At 37.7% G+C, this 17838-nt stretch overlaps 1 protein-coding gene across 2 annotated transcripts in view; it reads left to right on the forward strand.

The window, feature by feature from the left end:
* NARS2 (asparaginyl-tRNA synthetase 2, mitochondrial) overlaps positions 1-17838 on the forward strand; it is a 135680-nt gene that overhangs the window by 12021 nt on the left and 105821 nt on the right. For both annotated transcript variants that reach the window (XM_047071466.1, XM_047071465.1), the window contains exon 5: positions 1471-1551. In XM_047071466.1, coding sequence (XP_046927422.1) covers positions 1471-1551 — 81 coding nt within the window. The remainder of the gene's footprint in view (positions 1-1470; positions 1552-17838) is intronic.

Here is a 17838-nt window from a genome sequence, read left to right on the forward strand (position 1 = left end):
TTGTTTCTTGTGGCAATTGACCAGTTCTAACTTTGGCAATTACATTTAGCCGTTAAATTTTCTCCTCCCTCCCCCCCTCCCTCTCGCCACCCTCGTTTCCTTTGGATTTTTCACTTCCTTTCTTTGTTTACTGCACTCCTGCTCATAGTTGCCTGCATTCATGTGGAATAAATGATTCATGTCCATAATTCTTGGTTCCTAGGAGATAAAAATTTCATGCAGTAATGTTATTGATTATATTTCATTCATTGTCTATAATGTGCGTTGTGTGGCACCTCTAGGCACATGGCTCCCAGTTTAAGTACCTATTTGAATATTTTCTGAGACTCCTAATTTATAGTGTGAATATTTATTTAATCATTCTACATCCTAAGACAAGTTAACTGGGCACTTTGTATCATAGCAAGGATACTTGAATTCAACCTTTTTTAGGAAGGAAGGGGCAAATTTGGGAGGCCCCTAGTGTGATGCACTAGAGACATTTTACATTACACCAGTGATACACAGAATTTGGCAGAGATTAAATGTGTATGTATGAATGTATTGTATTGATTTCAAGACCCAAATTTTTGTGTGAAACACGTACTATTCTGCCTCTGCAGCATATGTTCACTTGTGCTACCTCCACGCCCACCTGCAACATTTACACGGAATGTAACCTTTTGCCTACATCCATAGTCAAAATGAAAGAAGCATAACCTTGAAGTTGCTGGGTTATTTCAATCCAACTAGCAAACAGCTTTTGTGGTTCACTAATGGAAATAGTTCAGACGTTGGAGCGGAAGAATTGCAATTGGCGCCTCAGTAATGGATGGATTTGCTGCTCAGAATCTTTGAGGGAAAGGAAGTGCAATGCCTGTGCCATGTGTAGTGTGCTGTGCCATCAATTTAATGACAGACTTCCTAAAAATCATTTCTGCCTTTTTTGCTATGTATTTCTCCAGTCCCTATTTGTCAACTTTAATTTTTCTCCTTTTTGGTGGTTTGTGACAATTAGAGGTCTCATTCCAAAATAGCTGCACTTCATATTGATCATTTGTAGTCCCTTAGCAATACAGGCAGCATTATTATGCATTAGCCTTAAGTGTGTGTGTGTATGTTAAATCACTACTAGTGTGCTAGAGAAGTGGGAAGAAAAAAACAGCACCAGAGAGACCCTGCAGGCCTAGGTTCCACTCCTGGCTCTCTCTGCCATTGACTAGATATGTGAATTTTTTGTTAAATCTCTCTGGGCCTCAGTTTCTGATGCTGTTTTGAAGTGATACTGGATTAGGTAATGTCTAAGTCAGTTTTTGATTTAAAATTCTTTGTGCTGCTGTGTACAGTGGAACCCTCAGCTTGATATCTCAATAGTTACATTTGGGGGGTTAGGGATTTGATATGGCAATCTCTTAGTGCTCTTTTAATAGTATAATAGAGTTGTTTCATGTACACATGTACTGAAAAAAAGTGGGTTTTCTTTTTTTCCAGGACAGTGGCTTTGTCCATATTCATACTCCAATAATCACATCCAATGACTGTGAAGGGGCTGGAGAACTGTTCCAAGTTGAAGTAAGTTGTGCTTCTCATCTTGAAGGATAGGTTGCTCTTCAATATTGTTCTTTTGAGGGTTTGCTTTAAATTTAATAAGAGTTGTATGGATAGACCATGACTAGAACCTGAAATGTTGTCAGTAGTAATCCTTAAAAAACATACATAGAAAATTCAAACCTCTCTGATTTCCTGTCCTACTGGCTATCTTACTTGCATTATGACTCAAAGGAATGGGTCTTTAATTTAGTACTTCATTTGCTTTCCTTCTACAACTATGAATTGGTGAACTAGAAAACCCTGAAGAGATTAATAAAGATTTTAAGATCCCTTTTGTGCATGTTAAGCCCTAGTTAATGTTTTTGGATATGAGTCATATTTTAAAAGATAAAATAAGAAAGTATACATGTGGATATTTTCTTCTCCAAAGTCTTTTAAAAACATGTTTTCATAAGAAATGTATACCTTATGTATACTTCATTAAGCCTCTGATTTTTTTTTTATTATCTTTTAGAGTTTATTCATTTATTTTGAGAGATAGAGAAAGCGCGAATCGGGGGGGGGGGGGGGGGGCAGAAAGGGGGAATCCCAAACAGGCTCTGCACTGTCAGCACAGAGCCAGATGCAGGACTCAAACCCACGAAGTGGGAGATCATGACCTGGGCCGAAGTTGGCCGCTTAACTAATAACTAAGCCACCCAGGTACCCCATGAATGCTCCAATTTTAATTCTTTGTTCAGCAGTAATTTTTTGAGCTCCTGATATATGCCAGGCATTGTCAGCTTGCCCTTGTTGCACATTATTTGAAAGTTACCAGTTTTGTTTTTTTTTTTTTACTTGTAGGCAGTTGAAAGTCATTCATTTACCAATTTCACAGCCTGTTTAAAATCATTGGCCAGTAATACAATAATACACAAAGAAATTATGTTAATAAGTGGTGCTTTTTGTATTTCTTTCATTTATTCAGTGATTTCTTTATCTCTAAGAAGTCAGAATTCTTATTTATACATCTGGGTGATTCCATTAAATGGCAAGACCTGTATATAATTGTTCTGCTCTAGTTCTGAACATCCTGACTCTTGATAATGGTGCTTTCTCTTATTATTGAACAAAGTATTCACTGGGAGAAGTTGTCCTGATGTGTTGAAGGCATTATTCAAAATGATAATCAAATGCTGTCTATATTCATACATAGTTTGAAGAAATCTTGATAGTTTTTGCAAAAACGCAAAATAAAAATTCTTCATTGAACATTTAAACTGGTAGTGTTAGCATTTATAAATATGAGTTCAAAAAAGGTAGCAAATGATAAAAGAACAATACCCACATTATGAAAAACATTCTCTTTAAGCATTTATGTTGTGTATTTTCTCTGCACCTTAATAGCCTTCTGAATACTGAAGTGAAGAAGAGTTACCCACCTTAACTACATGTCATAGTCCCTTATTCTAAGCAACCGAATATTAAAAACCAAATGACAGGTAAAGAAAGGTATAATTTAAAGGAGTTTTTACAAATAAGAAGGTAATTATTAAAGAGACCCAAATTAAACAAGTAAAAAAAAATCTGTAATAAACTGAAATAATGATACATTTGAAGATAACTGCTTTGCTACCAGGGAAATCCCATAAGCACGTCTGAATGATTACAGTCTGTGTGTTTTGGCTTTTAAACAATATAAGGCAAGCTACCAGTTAAGTATAAATACAGGAGAAGGGAAAGATAGATACTTCTGAAGCTAAACAAATGAGAAGTGTTCAGTGTTTGTGTCATTTCAGGGCCAGGTTAAAGAATTTCATATAGTGGAATTAGACTTGCCTATACAGGATACCAGAAAGAAATGCTCTGAAATTTTGTAGGCTCCTGCAGTCAGGCTTTAGATCAGGTTTCAGCAATTGGTGGCTTCTCTGCTATGACCTGCTGTCTTTGTTGCTTTTAGAAGTTTGGTGTTTAAGACTTGTCTTCTGCCCCTGCTGCTCCTCTGTCCTTTGAAAGCAGTGCTCCTTCTTATTCCCGCCTCAGACACCTCTGTTCAGTACTAATTCCAAGGGTCATTGTGTTAATTTCCTCCTAACTGCACGTAAAGGCACTGGGGTTTGAATCTTGGCACCCCACTGTTAGGAGGAAGTAGAGTTGCATATTTAAATTCTTCCTTCTCTTTATAGTGCTCTTTTTTACTGTGACAACAATGAAGTGTTAGTAACTATTTAAAGTTAAGGATGCCTAGTCCACACCCAAGTTTGAGGACAATAGTAAATGGCCACCTTGAAATGCACTATAGGAACGCATGCTTCTCTAATACACTCTTGAGAAGTGATAGCATGTCCCAGCATTTTAGTTCCTTTTTCTTCACTTCTGTTTCCTGCTTTAAGACTTTGGATATTTGTTAAGGTTTTGGTACTACTGAACACATATGGAGGAAGTTGCATTCAAGGCATGTGTATGTTATTCAGCAGACATTTGTACCACCTGTGTTCAAGATGCTAGCTCCTCCCTGAGAAGGTAAAAGAGATTAAAGCCAAGAATTAGAGATTATGACAAAAATTAGCTGTTCATTCTCTAAGATGAAACTGCTTTATGTATGTATTTGAGGTTACAGTGTTACCAATTACAAGTGGCATGGAATCTAGAGGAAAATTAGGTCCATGAGGATTGACTTGGTCAGTAAAATCTTCAAAATGAATTTGTGACTTGAGTGTAACCTAGGGAGAATATTCCTTATAGGGGAACACTGTGAGCAGAGTCAAGTAATTGAGTGTGGGGTTTTCCTTGGACTCTGGGTGGACAAATTAGAAGGTTCATATTGGTAAATGATAGAAAATAAACTTGGATAGCTATAGGAATGAAAAGATGGAGCAGATTTTTAAAAGAACTTTATTGAGATATAGTTTACATACCATAAAATTTACCCACTTAAAACATACAGTTCCATGGTTTTTAGTATATTCACCAGATTGTGCAGCCATCAGTTACTACAATCTAATTTTAGGCCTTTTCATCACCCCAAAGTGAAACCTGGTACCCATTAGCAGTCCCTTCGCATTCCCACCCCCAGCTTTAGGGAACGACTAAACTGCTCTCTATAGATTTGTCTTTTGGGGAACATTTCATATAAATGGAATCATATAACATTTCTGGCTTTTTTTCACTTAGCACGAAGTTTTTGAAGTTCATTCATGCTGTAGCATTTATCAGTACTTCATTCCCTTTAACATTCAACTAGTATACTGTTGTGTAGATGTACAACATTATGTTTATCCATTTGGCAGTTGTTTGGTATTTGGGTTGTTTCTACCTTCTGGCTGTTATGAATAATGCTACTATGAACATTTGTGAAAACATTTCGATGAACATATGATTTCATGTCTCTTGGGTGGAATTGCTGAGTCATATGGTAACCCTGTGTTTAATATTTTGAGAAGCTGCCAAACCATTTTCCAAAGTGACTGCACCATCGTATGTTACGACCCACAATGCATGGGGTTCCAGTTTCTCCACATCTTTGCCAACCCTTATTATTGCCCTTCTGTTTTTGTTTTTTTGTTTCTTAAACATAGCCATACCCAGAGGGTATGAAGTTGTATTTCATTGTTTGCTTTTTGCTTTTGACCATTTGCAATTTATATGTAAATGTGTAATTCACATTTAAGTTTTTAAAATTACAATTCTGTTATGCCAAAGCGTGATAGATAAATGGTCACACATTGTGAAATTAAATTAGGCTGAGAAAATCTAAAAGTAATACTTCATATAATAGGAATATTATTCAAGCCTAGAAATTACACATTTAAATACTTTTTAAAGCTAAGAATGAACTGAAAGTGTAAGCCTATTAAATGAAACCCAAGAAGATGTGTAATTTCATAGCTGAATCTCATACTGTGGGGAGTCTCATACTAAGATTTTCATGCTGAATCTTACACTGTATATTGAAGTTTGGCATTAGATTGGTTTGCTTTTGTGTTTGTGTGTGTGGTAATACATGTAACAAAATTTACCATTTTAACCATTTTTAAGTGTACAATTCAATACCATTAGTTCTGTTTACAGTGCTATACAACCGTTACTACTTTCGGTTTCTTAAAAGTTCTTCATCACTCCGACAGAAGCTCTGTGGCAGAAGCTCTTGATTCCCCTCTCCCCCTAGTAACCTCTAATCTACTTTTTCGCTCTATGGATTTCTCGTTCTGGAATTTCGTATAAATGGAATCATACAATATGTGGCCTTTTGTGTCTGGCTTCTGTTGTAGCATGTATCTGAATTTCATTTCTTTTTATTACTAAGTCATATTATACTGTGTGGATATACCATATTTTGTTCAACCATTTATTCACTGGTAGACATTAGGTTGTGTCTACCTTTGGATGTTATTGATAATGCTGCTCTGAATATTTGTGTACAAGTTTTTGTTTGAACACTTGTTTTCGGTTCTTCTGAGTATATACCAAGGAGTGGAACTGCTGGGTCATATGACTATTCTATGTTTAACTCTTTGAGAAACTGCCAAATTAATTTTCCACAGTGGCCGCACCATATTATATTCCCAGCAGCAGTGTGTGAGGGTTCCAGTTTCACTGCATCATCGCCAATGCTTGTAATTTTCAGTTTCTGATTATAGCCATTCTAATGGATGCAGTATCTCTTTGTGGGTTTGATTTGCACTTCCTTAATGACAAACAATGTTGAGCATCTTTTCATTTGCCTGTTGGTCATTTGTATATCTTTGGAGAAGTGTCTACTTAAGTCTTTTTTCAATTTTTTAATTAGCTTATTTGTCTTTTTGTTGTTGAGTATAGGAGTTCTTTTTCTTCTATTCTAGAAACAAGTCTATTCCCTCCATTTCTCCAGCAGTGTGAATGAAGCCTCTGATGTTGCCCCTGGGTGGCACAGCCTTGGTATGCCCTAATCTCCCAGAGATGGCATTGATTCTGGCTGGACTCTCTGGCCATCTCTTTCCCATAGCACACCCGGCTCTTAAACTCCACCAATTCCAGGTGATTGCACTATTGTTTTCAACAATATTCCGGAGCATAAATTGCTTCACAGACTGATCCAGTCAAATTCAGGCCCCTTTAAAGGTGTACTTCCCAAAGTCAGTGTTTGAATGTATCCTGAGCCCACAAAGTCTCCTCCCTGCTATCTCTCAGTTTCTCTCCAACAAACTAGCAGGTTTGCAGTTTAGTCTTTGTCTCCAGTGAGTCTGTCCATAGCTAGCATTAGCCTTTTAGCACAAGCATTTTTTTTTTTAATTTTTTTTCAACGTTTATTTTATTTATTTTTTGGGGGACAGAGAGAGACAGAGCATGAACGGGGGAGGGGCAGAGAGAGGGAGACACAGAATCGGAAACAGGCTCCAGGCTCTGAGCCATCAGCCCAGAGCCTGACGCGGGGCTCGAACTCACAGACCACGAGATCGTGACCTGGCTGAAGTCGGACGCTCAACCGACTGCGCCACCCAGGCGCCCCTAGCACAAGCATTTTTTAAGAGTACCCTTAGGTTTGAACTTCTCCATACTCTGTTGCAAATCAAGTTGGTTTCTTTAAAAAAGAATTGAAAGTGCTTTTATAGCCTGCTTCTATCCCTGGGCAAAATCCCTGAACCAGGCTGTGGTACTGGAGGCAGGGACAATGGACACTTCTCTCTAAGTGACATGCCGATATAGCAACCGAGCTCCACGGAGTGGGTGGCAGCCCCACGTCTCCTCGGCTTGCCTCTCCCAGTGTGGAACCCACACCCTGTGAGGCTGGGCAGGAGAATCAGGGCCCAGTATTCTTAGTGCCTTGCCCAAGGCCGAGCCTCCTTCTGATCAGCAGGGACTGGGCAGAAGAAGGGAGACCCTACCTCTTGGCCACATTCACCCAGAACTTAGCTTCAACAGTAGGTAGCTGTGGAGAAGGTGAGAAATGCTGGCATGCTGTCCCTCCTGCTAAGGTAGTCCTCCAGCTGGGAGCTGAGGTTTAAAAAAGCCTTCTTTCATTGGCTGTTTTATCTATCTGGAGTGGAGTTTCTGTCATGCTGAGCTGTGATGGGGAAGGGAGGGGGAGTGGGTTGTCATTCAAACACCACTTGTCCTTACCAAGTTTTGGTAGATTTTCTTGAATAGATGTTTCTTCATTTGCAGTATGTCCTTAGGACCATTCCCAGAGACTTTGAATGGCTGGGGTGAGGGTAAGGTGTGTTTTTTATTTTTTATTTTATAGCTTTCATCAGTTTCACTGAGGAGTGGGTCTGCGCAACTACCCCTCTGTCATGCCAAAGGTGAGAGTTAAAAAGGGGGAAAAAAGACTCGTTACTTTGAACTACTTTTTACCACCACAATCCTCAGTTTTCTCACTTGTAAAATGTGATTGACACTATGCTTATAAGTTGTAAGGATTAAGTGACACGTATGAAAACTTAAAACTGCTTTTCAAAAATAAAAGTTCATATGCAAACTTAATAAGATAAAATATGCAAAACTTAATAAGCAAAACTTTCTCTTTTCCGAACTGTTGTGCATTCTAGAAATGGTAACCGTAAGTTACTGGACCTCAGAAATTTTACTTCTTTTATGTTTTTATGGCTAAGTCATTTATGACACACATCATTTTGGTTCTGCTTGATGTTTGCACTCTTCTAATACTCTTACCTGTTTCTTTTAAACCTTCAAGATGGTATGAGGGCTAACCCAGCTCCAACCTCTTTTCAGAACAACTTTTTCATCTAACATGAAGCTTTTCCTTCTTCCAAATCCTGTTGTACTTGTGTTCAGTTGCTGTATAGCCTATTTTGACATTCAGTTGTTCTTTACTGGGGTTTTTTTACATGTTTTGTTTCCTCATGTAGATTGTAAATTTCTTACGGGGAAGAATTGTGTCCTCCACGCTACCTGACATTGGTGGGACATTTGGATGCTTGGGCTTTTTTTTTTTTTTTAAGTTTATTTATCTATTTTGAGAGAGAGAATTGGGGAGAATTGGGGAAGCAGAGAGAGAGAGAGAGAGAATTCAAGCCGGCTTCACACTGTCAGCGCAGAGCCCATCGTGTGGCTCAGACTTACCAATTGTGAGATCATGACCTGAGCCGAGATCAAGAGTTGGACGCTTAACCAACTGAGCCACCCAGGCACCCAGGATACTTGTTTTGATTAATATTTTCTGTGGGCGCTTTTAGCTTTGCAGAACTTTCAGCTTTAAGATTAATCCTTTTCTTCTTTGTCGAGAATGTTCATTTCTGCTAGGGGCATCCAGTTTCTGCCATGTGAAAAATGCCTACAACACATATGTAGGAAAATAGATAAGAGACATACATACTAGTGTTTGCCCCAGGCCCGGAGCCTACTGTTTTGTGTGCTTTGAATTTTTAATCATCTGCTTGTATTACTTAAAAACAACAACAACAAAAATATGTAAAAGTTACGTTCACAAGTGACAAAGGGTGTGTAAAAAATTAGTTTCCCTTCCACTCCTGACTCAGCTACCCAGTTCTCCTTGCCCTAGGCAGTCACTGTTCTCGTTTTCTCTTGAGAGTTTGTACCAGCCTTTATTTCTGTCAGCAATATGCGTGGGTGCTATTTCTTATGAATCATCTGTCAGTGTATTACCAAATTTTTTTAACTTTTCTTTTCCAATTTTAACCAGATACATTACTTTTTCAATGAAACTAATTAAAGAGAAGAAAGAAAATATCACAGTAGATTAAGAGAAGCAAATCTGCTTTCTGGGGCATTGAGAAGAGCACTGACTTGATACTGTGTTTTTGCTGTTTCCACTGTGAAGTGAGGATTTTGTGAATCAACACATGGTTTAAAAAAAAGAAAAATCCCTCAGACTGTGAGCCCATACAGCCTGCTGCTACTAGGTCTCATTCGGAAGACTGAGCTATTTCTTCCATCCTACGGCATCCACCAAGTAGAGTACGTTCTTAAAATGATCTAATCTCATCAGCCACACAACTGGACTAAAATTGCACTATTTGATTCATCTTGTAAATATTTGTTAATCCTCCTTTCTTGTGAAAACTACTGTGCTAGTTAGTGCTGTTTGACTTACAAAGTTATTTCCGTTTTGCTTCTCAGCAAATGAATTTGCAAGACATTTTTAAATGGGAAAAACAAAATCCAGGATAATAAATGCCACCAAAATAATGTGACTTTGAAAGCCAGACATATTAAAAGAAAATTGCAGATATTACAAGGATACATTTTAAGTCAAATCATTAAGAATATAAAAACACTGTGAAATCTGAATCCAGTTATGCTTGGGTTCATAATTTTAAAATAGTTTTACTTTGATTCAGATGCCAGTATTTTACCCTGATGATAGATCAAACTAATAACATCTAATGTTTTGTACAGTATGTTAAGTCAACTAATACTTTTATAGTACTTGATATATGTATGCTATTTCATTGGTGTTTTTTGTAATGTTAGACCACTAGACAGGCTTTCTAAAAGGACTAATCCCATTTTATTAGCTTTAAGTAATCCAGGCAGAAAAAGAAAGAGAAATAACATTTATTGAATACCAAGTATATTTCAGGCACCATGTCAAGTTCCTTTATATTATATCATCTTTTCAGCAACCTTTTGAAGTAGGAATTTGTTTGCCTTTGGGAGAACAAATACCGTGTGTTTCTTGTACATTATTGTATAATACCTGGTACATTCTCTGGCACGTGGTAGGTGCTCCATAAATATTTGTAGAGTAAGTTCTCTTTCTTTTTTACATGAGGAAACCAGGCTCAGATTTAAAAACAAAACAAAACAAAAAAAAACAGCTTACCAAAGACCGCACAGTTAAGGGACAGAGTTGTAGTTTAAACAAGAACTGTTTGGCAGTCAAGTAAATGCTGTTTGTACACATCACATTGACTCCTGAAATTGGCTTTTGAGAAAGATACCAAAACTTTAAAGTTTTGAAGTTAAAGATTCTTCATGAGGTAGCAGACTACTGTTCAGGGCTGAGCACCACACTAAAATAAAGTATCCTTGCCTTTTCTTTTTGGCCATTCTTCCCAGACGACCTTTTATTTTCCTTGGGGAAGGAGAATAACAACATTTACTGATAACCTATGGTTGACAAGAGCTTTAAGTACTGCTTGTTTTTGTATAAGTAACCTATGAGTAATTCTTAATTCATTTCATTAAATATCATGTAGATATCAAATAATGCAAGCTATGTAGGCAGTGTAAAGCATACACCTGTACCCATTACTGAACTTAAGAAATAGAACATTGTTAGTACCTTTGATCCCTCATTTTGTGCCTTTCCCATTCCATCTCCCTCCCTTTTCCTACTGTGCCAATTTTATGTTTGTTTTCCTGTGCTTTAAAAAAAAAAAAAAGTTTTAGGGGTGCCTGGGTGGTTTAGTCAGTTAAGTGTCGACTTCAGCTCAGGTCATGATCTCACAGTTTGTGATCAAGCCCCATGTTGGGCTGGCTGCTGTCAGTGCAGAGCCCACTTCGGATCCTGTTTACCCCTTTTTCTGCCCCTCCCCCGCTCTTGCTTGTGCTTTCTCTCTCTCTTTCTCAAAAATAAACAAACATTAAAATAGTTTTAGGGATGCCTGGCTAGCTGAGTCTTTTAAGTTCAGGTCATGTTCTCACAGTTAGTGAGATTGAGCCCTGCATTGGGCACTGATAACTGGAGCCTGCTTGGGATTTGGGATTCTCTCTCTCTCTCTCTCTCTCTCTCTCTCTCTCTCTCTCCCTCCCTCCTTCCCTCTCCGCTCCCCACCTGTCCCTCTCCTGCTCCTGCTTTCTCTCAAAATAAAAAAACTTTAAAAGGTAATAAATAAAAAAAATATTTTTACCACATGGGTGTGCTTGTAGGCAAAATATTGTTTCTTTTTGCATGGTTTTCAACTTAATACAAATGGAATCATTCTATTCTGTGATAAGTTGGGTTTTTGTTTTTGGTGTGGTTTTTTTTTCCCCCTCTGTATATTTCAATTCAATCCAAATCTCTGGGAAATAAGATTTAAGCATTAGTATTTTTTAAGGCTCTCCGGGTGATTCCAATATGCCTTCAAGAGTATTTACGAAATAGTGGAAGTGCATGTTTATAGTTTCAGTTTTGCTACATAAATCCAGATTTTTACTGAAAGAGAAGAATGTATTCAAACTCCCACCAGTAGGGTGTGCTGTTCCACATCCTTGCCAACACCTGATATTTTTAGTCTTCTAAAATTTCACCAATCTCAAGGATGTAAAGTGGGATCTTGATGTCATTTTCTCTGATAAATATTGAGGTTGGGAATGTTTTCTTATGGTTATTGGCCACTCATTTCTTTTTCTATAATATTTTCTATTGTGTTGTCTTTTCATATCAGTGTTTTTATATTCTGGATAATATTTACCCTTTGTTGAGTGTATTGTTGCAGATATTTTATCTCAGTTTCTGGCTTGCATTTTTTCTTTCTTTATAGTATCTTTTGATAAACAGTTCTTAATTTGAGTTTAGTCAAGCTTCAGTCATTTCCTTTATGGTCTGTGCTTTTGTATCTTGCTTAAGAAATCTTTTATTGGGATGCCTGAGTGGCTCAGTCGGTTAAGCATCCAACTTCAGCTTAGGTCATGATCTCATGGTTTGTGAGTTTGAGCCCTGTTTCGGGCTCAGTGGTGACAGCTCGGAGCCTAGAGCCTGCTTCTGATTCTGTCTCTCTTTCTGTCCCCTCTCCCACTTGCACTCTGTCTCTCTCAAAAATAAATAAACATTTAAAAAAGTTTTTTAAATAAATCTTTTATTGTCTCCTAAAAATTTTATAGCTTGTGCATTATACATATGTCTTTAATCTACCTGGAATTGAGTTTTGAATATGATGTAAGAGTCCCGGTTTTTTTTAATGGATAACTGTTTCAGCACTGTTTATTGAATAGTTCGTTTCTCTTCTTGTGATCACAGTTGCCAACTCTGTCATAAATCAAGTTTCCACATATGTGTGTGTTTCTGTATGTTGTATTCAGTGGTTTATCAGAATATTCCTATGCCAATACCTCACTCTCTCAATTGCTATAGCTATTTGAGAAATCTTAACATGTAGTAAGAATCTTTCTACCCGTTCTTAGGAGTTTCTTGGCTATCCTGGATCTTTTTCTCTTCCATAGAAATTAATCAATCATGTTGACAAGCCCCAAAAGGAACTCTATCTGGCCTTTAATTGGAATAGCACTGATTCTGTAGATCAATTTGGAAAAACTGGCATCTTTATGGTGTCAAATTCTTATCCCTGGACATGATAGATCACTCTGTATTAGGAGTTTTTAATCTTTTTCAAAACAGTTTAATCATTTTCTTTATACAGATTATGAATACCTTTTTATATTTAATCCTAGGCACTTTATATTTTTTGTATTATTAAATGTTGTGTTTATCTTTGGAAGTATATTTTTCATTTATTGGGTACAGTTTTCAATATATATGTATTAGAACAAGATTATTGTATATGCAGATATGTAATATGTTTACTGATATTTAGTATACTTTATCTGCCATTTACTGATATGTTAAAATCCTCTGGTACTTTTTCCATTTTTTCTCATAGTTTTTGCTTTATGTGTTCTTTAGGCTATGTTACTGGGTATATACAAACTTAGAACCACTTGTTGATTAAAATCAATGTGCAGTTTTATAGTGGGCCTCTTTCATTCTAGCACTGTTTTTTGCCTCATTGTCTATTTTGTTTGATGTTGACTTCATACTAACTCGGTTTTGATCAGTATTTGGCATGCTTTTTACTATCACTCATTGTTTTACTGTTAACCTTTTGATTTTGTCTTATGTTTATTTTTTTTTATATGAAATTTATTGACAAATTGGTTTCCATACAACACCCAGTGCTCATCCCAAAAGGTGCCCTCCTCAATACCCATCACCCACCCTCCCCTCCCTCCCACCCCCCATCAACCCTCAGTTTGTTCTCAGTTTTTAACAGTCTCTTATGCTTTGGCTCTCTCCCACTCTAACGTCCTTTTTTTTTTTTTTTCCTTCCCCTCCCCCATGGGTTCCTGTTAAGTTTCTCAGGATCCACATAAGAGTGATACCATATGGTATCTGTCTTTCTCTGTATGGCTTATTTCACTTAGCATCACACTCTCCAGTTCCATCCACGTTGCTACAAAAGGCCATATTTCATTTTTTCTCATTGCCACGTAGTATTCCATTGTGTATATAAACCACAATTTCTTTATCCATTCATCAGTTGATGGACATTTAGGCTCTTTCCATAATTTGGCTATTGTTGAGAGTGCTGCTATGAACATTGGGGTACAAGTGCCCCTATGCATCAGTACTCCTGTATCCCTTGGGTAAATTCCTAGCAGTGCTATTGCTGGGTCATAGGGTAGGTCTATTTTTAATTTTCTGAGGAACCTCCACACTGCTTTCCAGAGCGGCTGCACCAATTTGCATTCCCACCAACAGTGCAAGAGGGTTCCCGTTTCTCCACATCCTCGCCAGCATCTATAGTCTCCTGATTTGTTCATTTTGGCCACTCTGACTGGCGTGAGGTGATACCTGAGTGTGGTTTTGATTTGTATTTCCCTGATAAGGAGCGACGCTGAACATCTTTTCATGTGCCTGTTGGCCATCTGGATGTCTTCTTTAGAGAAGTGTCTATTCATGTCTTCTGCCCATTTCTTCACTGGGTTATTTGTTTTTCGGGTGTGGAGTTTGGTGAGCTCTTTATAGATTTTAGATACTAGCCCTTTGTCCGATATGTCATTTGCAAATATCTTTTCCCATTGCGTTGGTTGCCTTTTAGTTTTGTTGGTTGTTTCCTTTGCTGTGCAGAAGCTTTTTATCTTCATAAGGTCCCAGTAATTCACTTTTGCTTTTAATTCCCTTGCCTTTGGGGATGTGTCGAGTAAGAGATTGCTACGGCTGAGGTCAGAGAGGTCTTTTCCTGCTTTCTCCTCTAAGGTTTTGATGGTTTCCTGTCTCACATTTAGGTCCTTTATCCATTTTGAGTTTATTTTTGTAAATGGTGTGAGAAAGTGGTCTAGTTTCAACCTTCTGCATGTTGCTGTCCAGTTCTCCCAGCACCATTTGTTAAAGAGGCTGTCTTTTTTCCATTGGATGTTCTTTCCTGCTTTGTCAAAGATGAGTTGGCCATACGTTTGTGGGTCTAGTTCTGGGGTTTCTATTCTATTCCATTGGTCTGTGTGTCTGTTTTTGTGCCATTGTCTTATGTTTAAATTGTAATCTTGGAAACAGCATATAGTTTAGATTTTTGAAAACATTAAATCACTTAGTCTTTGCCCTTTTCCTGTTTAATTTAGTCCACTAATGTTTATTGTGATTGCTTATGCATTTGGATTTCTTTTAAACATCTTACTTGGTGCCTCTGTCCTTTTTTTTTTTTCTTTAAAAAAAAAAGTTCCTCCCTTTTTTGCCTTCTTTTGAAAAAATTAAAATCTTTTACTGGTTCTTTTTTGTGTGTGTGTGTGCTCCTTGTTTAGAAGAGACTGCTGGGGGCAAAGGAAAAAGGAGAATTTGAGGCAGTGATTCTCAATCTTGACTGCATGTTTAATTCACCTAGAAACATTAAAAAGTATGAATACCATGAGGCACCTGGGTGGCTCAGTCGGTTAAGCATCTGACTTCAGCTCAGGTCATGGTCTCATGGTCTGTGAGTTCAAGCCCCGTGTCAGGCTCTGTGCTCACAGCTCAGAGCCTGGAGCCTGCTTCGGATTCTGTGTCTCCCTCTCTCTCTGCTCCTCCCCTGCTCATGTTCTATCTCTGTCTCAAAAATAAATAAAAACATTTCTAAAAAATTAAAAAAAAAAGTATGAATACCTGGGCTGTGCCCCCAGAAATCCAAATTAATTGGTCTGAGATGTCATCTAGCCTGGGGAATTTTTAAAGCTTACCAGGTGCAGTCAATATTAAAAGCTACCGCCTTTGGAGAAACTCTTAAATATACGACATCAAATGTAGAAACAGGCTTAAAAAGCTAGGTGATTATGGTGAACATCCTTTTCTCCCCTATACCTATAACTCTTTTGCCTCTACCAACTAGGAAAATTCACTAGCTAGTTCAGTTTTTTTTCCCTGTTATGTACTAGTAAGCACAGCTTCATATTGTGTCATGTTGAGAATTTTTATTAAAAATTGTTTTTTAAATTAAAATGAGCAGGGGAGCACCTGACTGGCTCAGTCAATGGAACATGTGACTCTTGGTTGATTTGGGGATTGTGAGTACAAGCCCCACATTGGGTGTAGAGATTTCTTAAAAATAAAATCTTTTAAAAAATAATAAAATGAGCTGGTCCTCAAATCTTTATCCCGAAGATAAAGCTGACACATGAAACTGTAGATGGAATAACTAAATATTTAATTGGATTTTATATGGTAATTGTACAGAATTATTAAATGTCAAATGTAGTTCACATTTTGTTTGGTAAGTCTGCTAGGAGAATTCTCTGACAAGAGAAATTAGGTGCTAGAGTGGTTAGTAATGTCCACAGGACAAAGTAGGCAATTTGTGACTCTTTTTGATATTTCTGTCTTTGATTTTTGCTCTTAATTTTATCTTTCACTTTCTGCGATGAATAATTGTAGAAAGAGAAGCACGGTGAGTAAAATATATAGTGTATTAGGTATTGTAGTGACTGTCTCAAAAGGTAGCTCCCTAGTGTACTGTGCTTCCCAGTGTTAAAACCCTTCTGTTGTCCCCTCCCACACTTCATTTGAGCCATTTCTGTGTAACCAGTAAAGCAAGATAGAAATGAAGCTTCCTTAGCTAGGTCAAAACCTTAGTTTCTGCCTTTGGTCTTTCGGAATGTCAGCTCTAGGGGAAGGCAGCATCTGTATGAGAAGTCTGACTGCCATGAGACCATCATGCTTTGAGCTAGCCCACACTAGTCATGTGGGAAAGCTAAAGACAAAGATTCCAGGCCAGCACCCAGCTGTTGGAGCCATCCCAGCTAAGGTACCAGACTTGTGGTTGAAGAAATCATCTTGGATGTCTAGCCCAGTTGAACCTTCAGATGACTTCAGTCCCAGCAGCCATTTGGCTGTAACCACATGAGAGATCCCAAGCAAGAACCACCCAGATGAGCCTAAGCAACCCACAGAATCATGAAAGATAGCAGTAGATGTTTATTTTAAGCCACTGAGGTTTAGAGTGCTGTGTTACTCGGCAATGGATAATCAGAACAGATGGTGATTTGTACTGTGGAATAAATTAAAGTCGGGGAAAAGAGGTTAGGAAGTTGTTGGAAGGGCATTCAGGTTTAAACTGGGTGGTCAGAAAAAGACTCAGAAGATATTCAAACAAAAATATGATGGATGTGAGGGAGTGAGTGAGTAATGTTGATGCCTGGGGGAAGAACATTCTTCAGTCAGAAGGAATAGCAAATACAAAGGCCCTGTGCCTGAAGCTGCCTAAAGTTTTTAAGAAATAACCATGAAGGCCAGTGTAGATGTAGTGAACGAGGGGAACTCAGACTGGTGGTGTAACAGGTTGGGAGTAGGGGCAGGTGATCTAGGGCTGTGATGTTTAACTTCGTAAGGTGCAATATAACAAGTGTATTGTGATAACCCCTTTTTCTCTTGAAGTATAGATAATAGAAGCTTTTAAGCACTTTATTTTAAAAAGAAAATAATACAGTGTCCCCAGCTTCCTTATAAAGAAGACATTAGGTGAAAGTAATATAATTTGCATATTTCGTTGTATGAATGCTGTGGTGTGACAAGTCTAGATAGGCAAGCCATTATATAGAGTTGCTCACACTTTGAGAGCTGTAAATTAGGATTTAAATAGATATGTTGTATTAGTGACTCTAAAGCCATGAAATGTGTTGCTAATGATGTTGGGATTTTGTGATATAGTGAATAATTCTTGGTGTAGAGTTCTACACCAAAGTGCAAGCTTCCCTTAATTAACATGGAAGATGCATCCTGGAAGATTCAGAGTATATTGAAAGAACAAAATTCACATAATTCACAAGAATGTTCCATGGAATATTTGAAACTGATAGTACCCACTAAACACCAATACTTCTCCCTAATCATTGTGATGATCAAGATTCCTACTAGAAACCTCAGATAGAGGGCTTTACAAAAGGCCATTGTGAGAAATTTAACTTGTAGTGAGATGCAAAGTCATTAGGGAGTTCTAAGCAAAGGCATGATATAAATCACGTCTGTTTTAATGAAATTACTCTGCTGTATGGAGAATAAATGGTAGGTGGGTAAGTACAGAAGAAGAAGAACTACTTAAGAATCTAATGCAGTAATCCAGGTAGACAGATGATAGGGGTTTAGACCAGAGTTGAAATGGTAGATCCTAAAATGTGGTTGGATTCTGGATATATTTAGAAAGT

The sequence above is a fragment of the Lynx rufus genome, unplaced genomic scaffold (genome assembly GCF_022079265.1).
Source record: "Lynx rufus isolate CCGP_SWC_20201006 ecotype Redwood Valley unplaced genomic scaffold, mLynRuf1.p SCAF_9, whole genome shotgun sequence".
Classification (NCBI taxonomy): domain Eukaryota; kingdom Metazoa; phylum Chordata; class Mammalia; order Carnivora; family Felidae; genus Lynx; species Lynx rufus.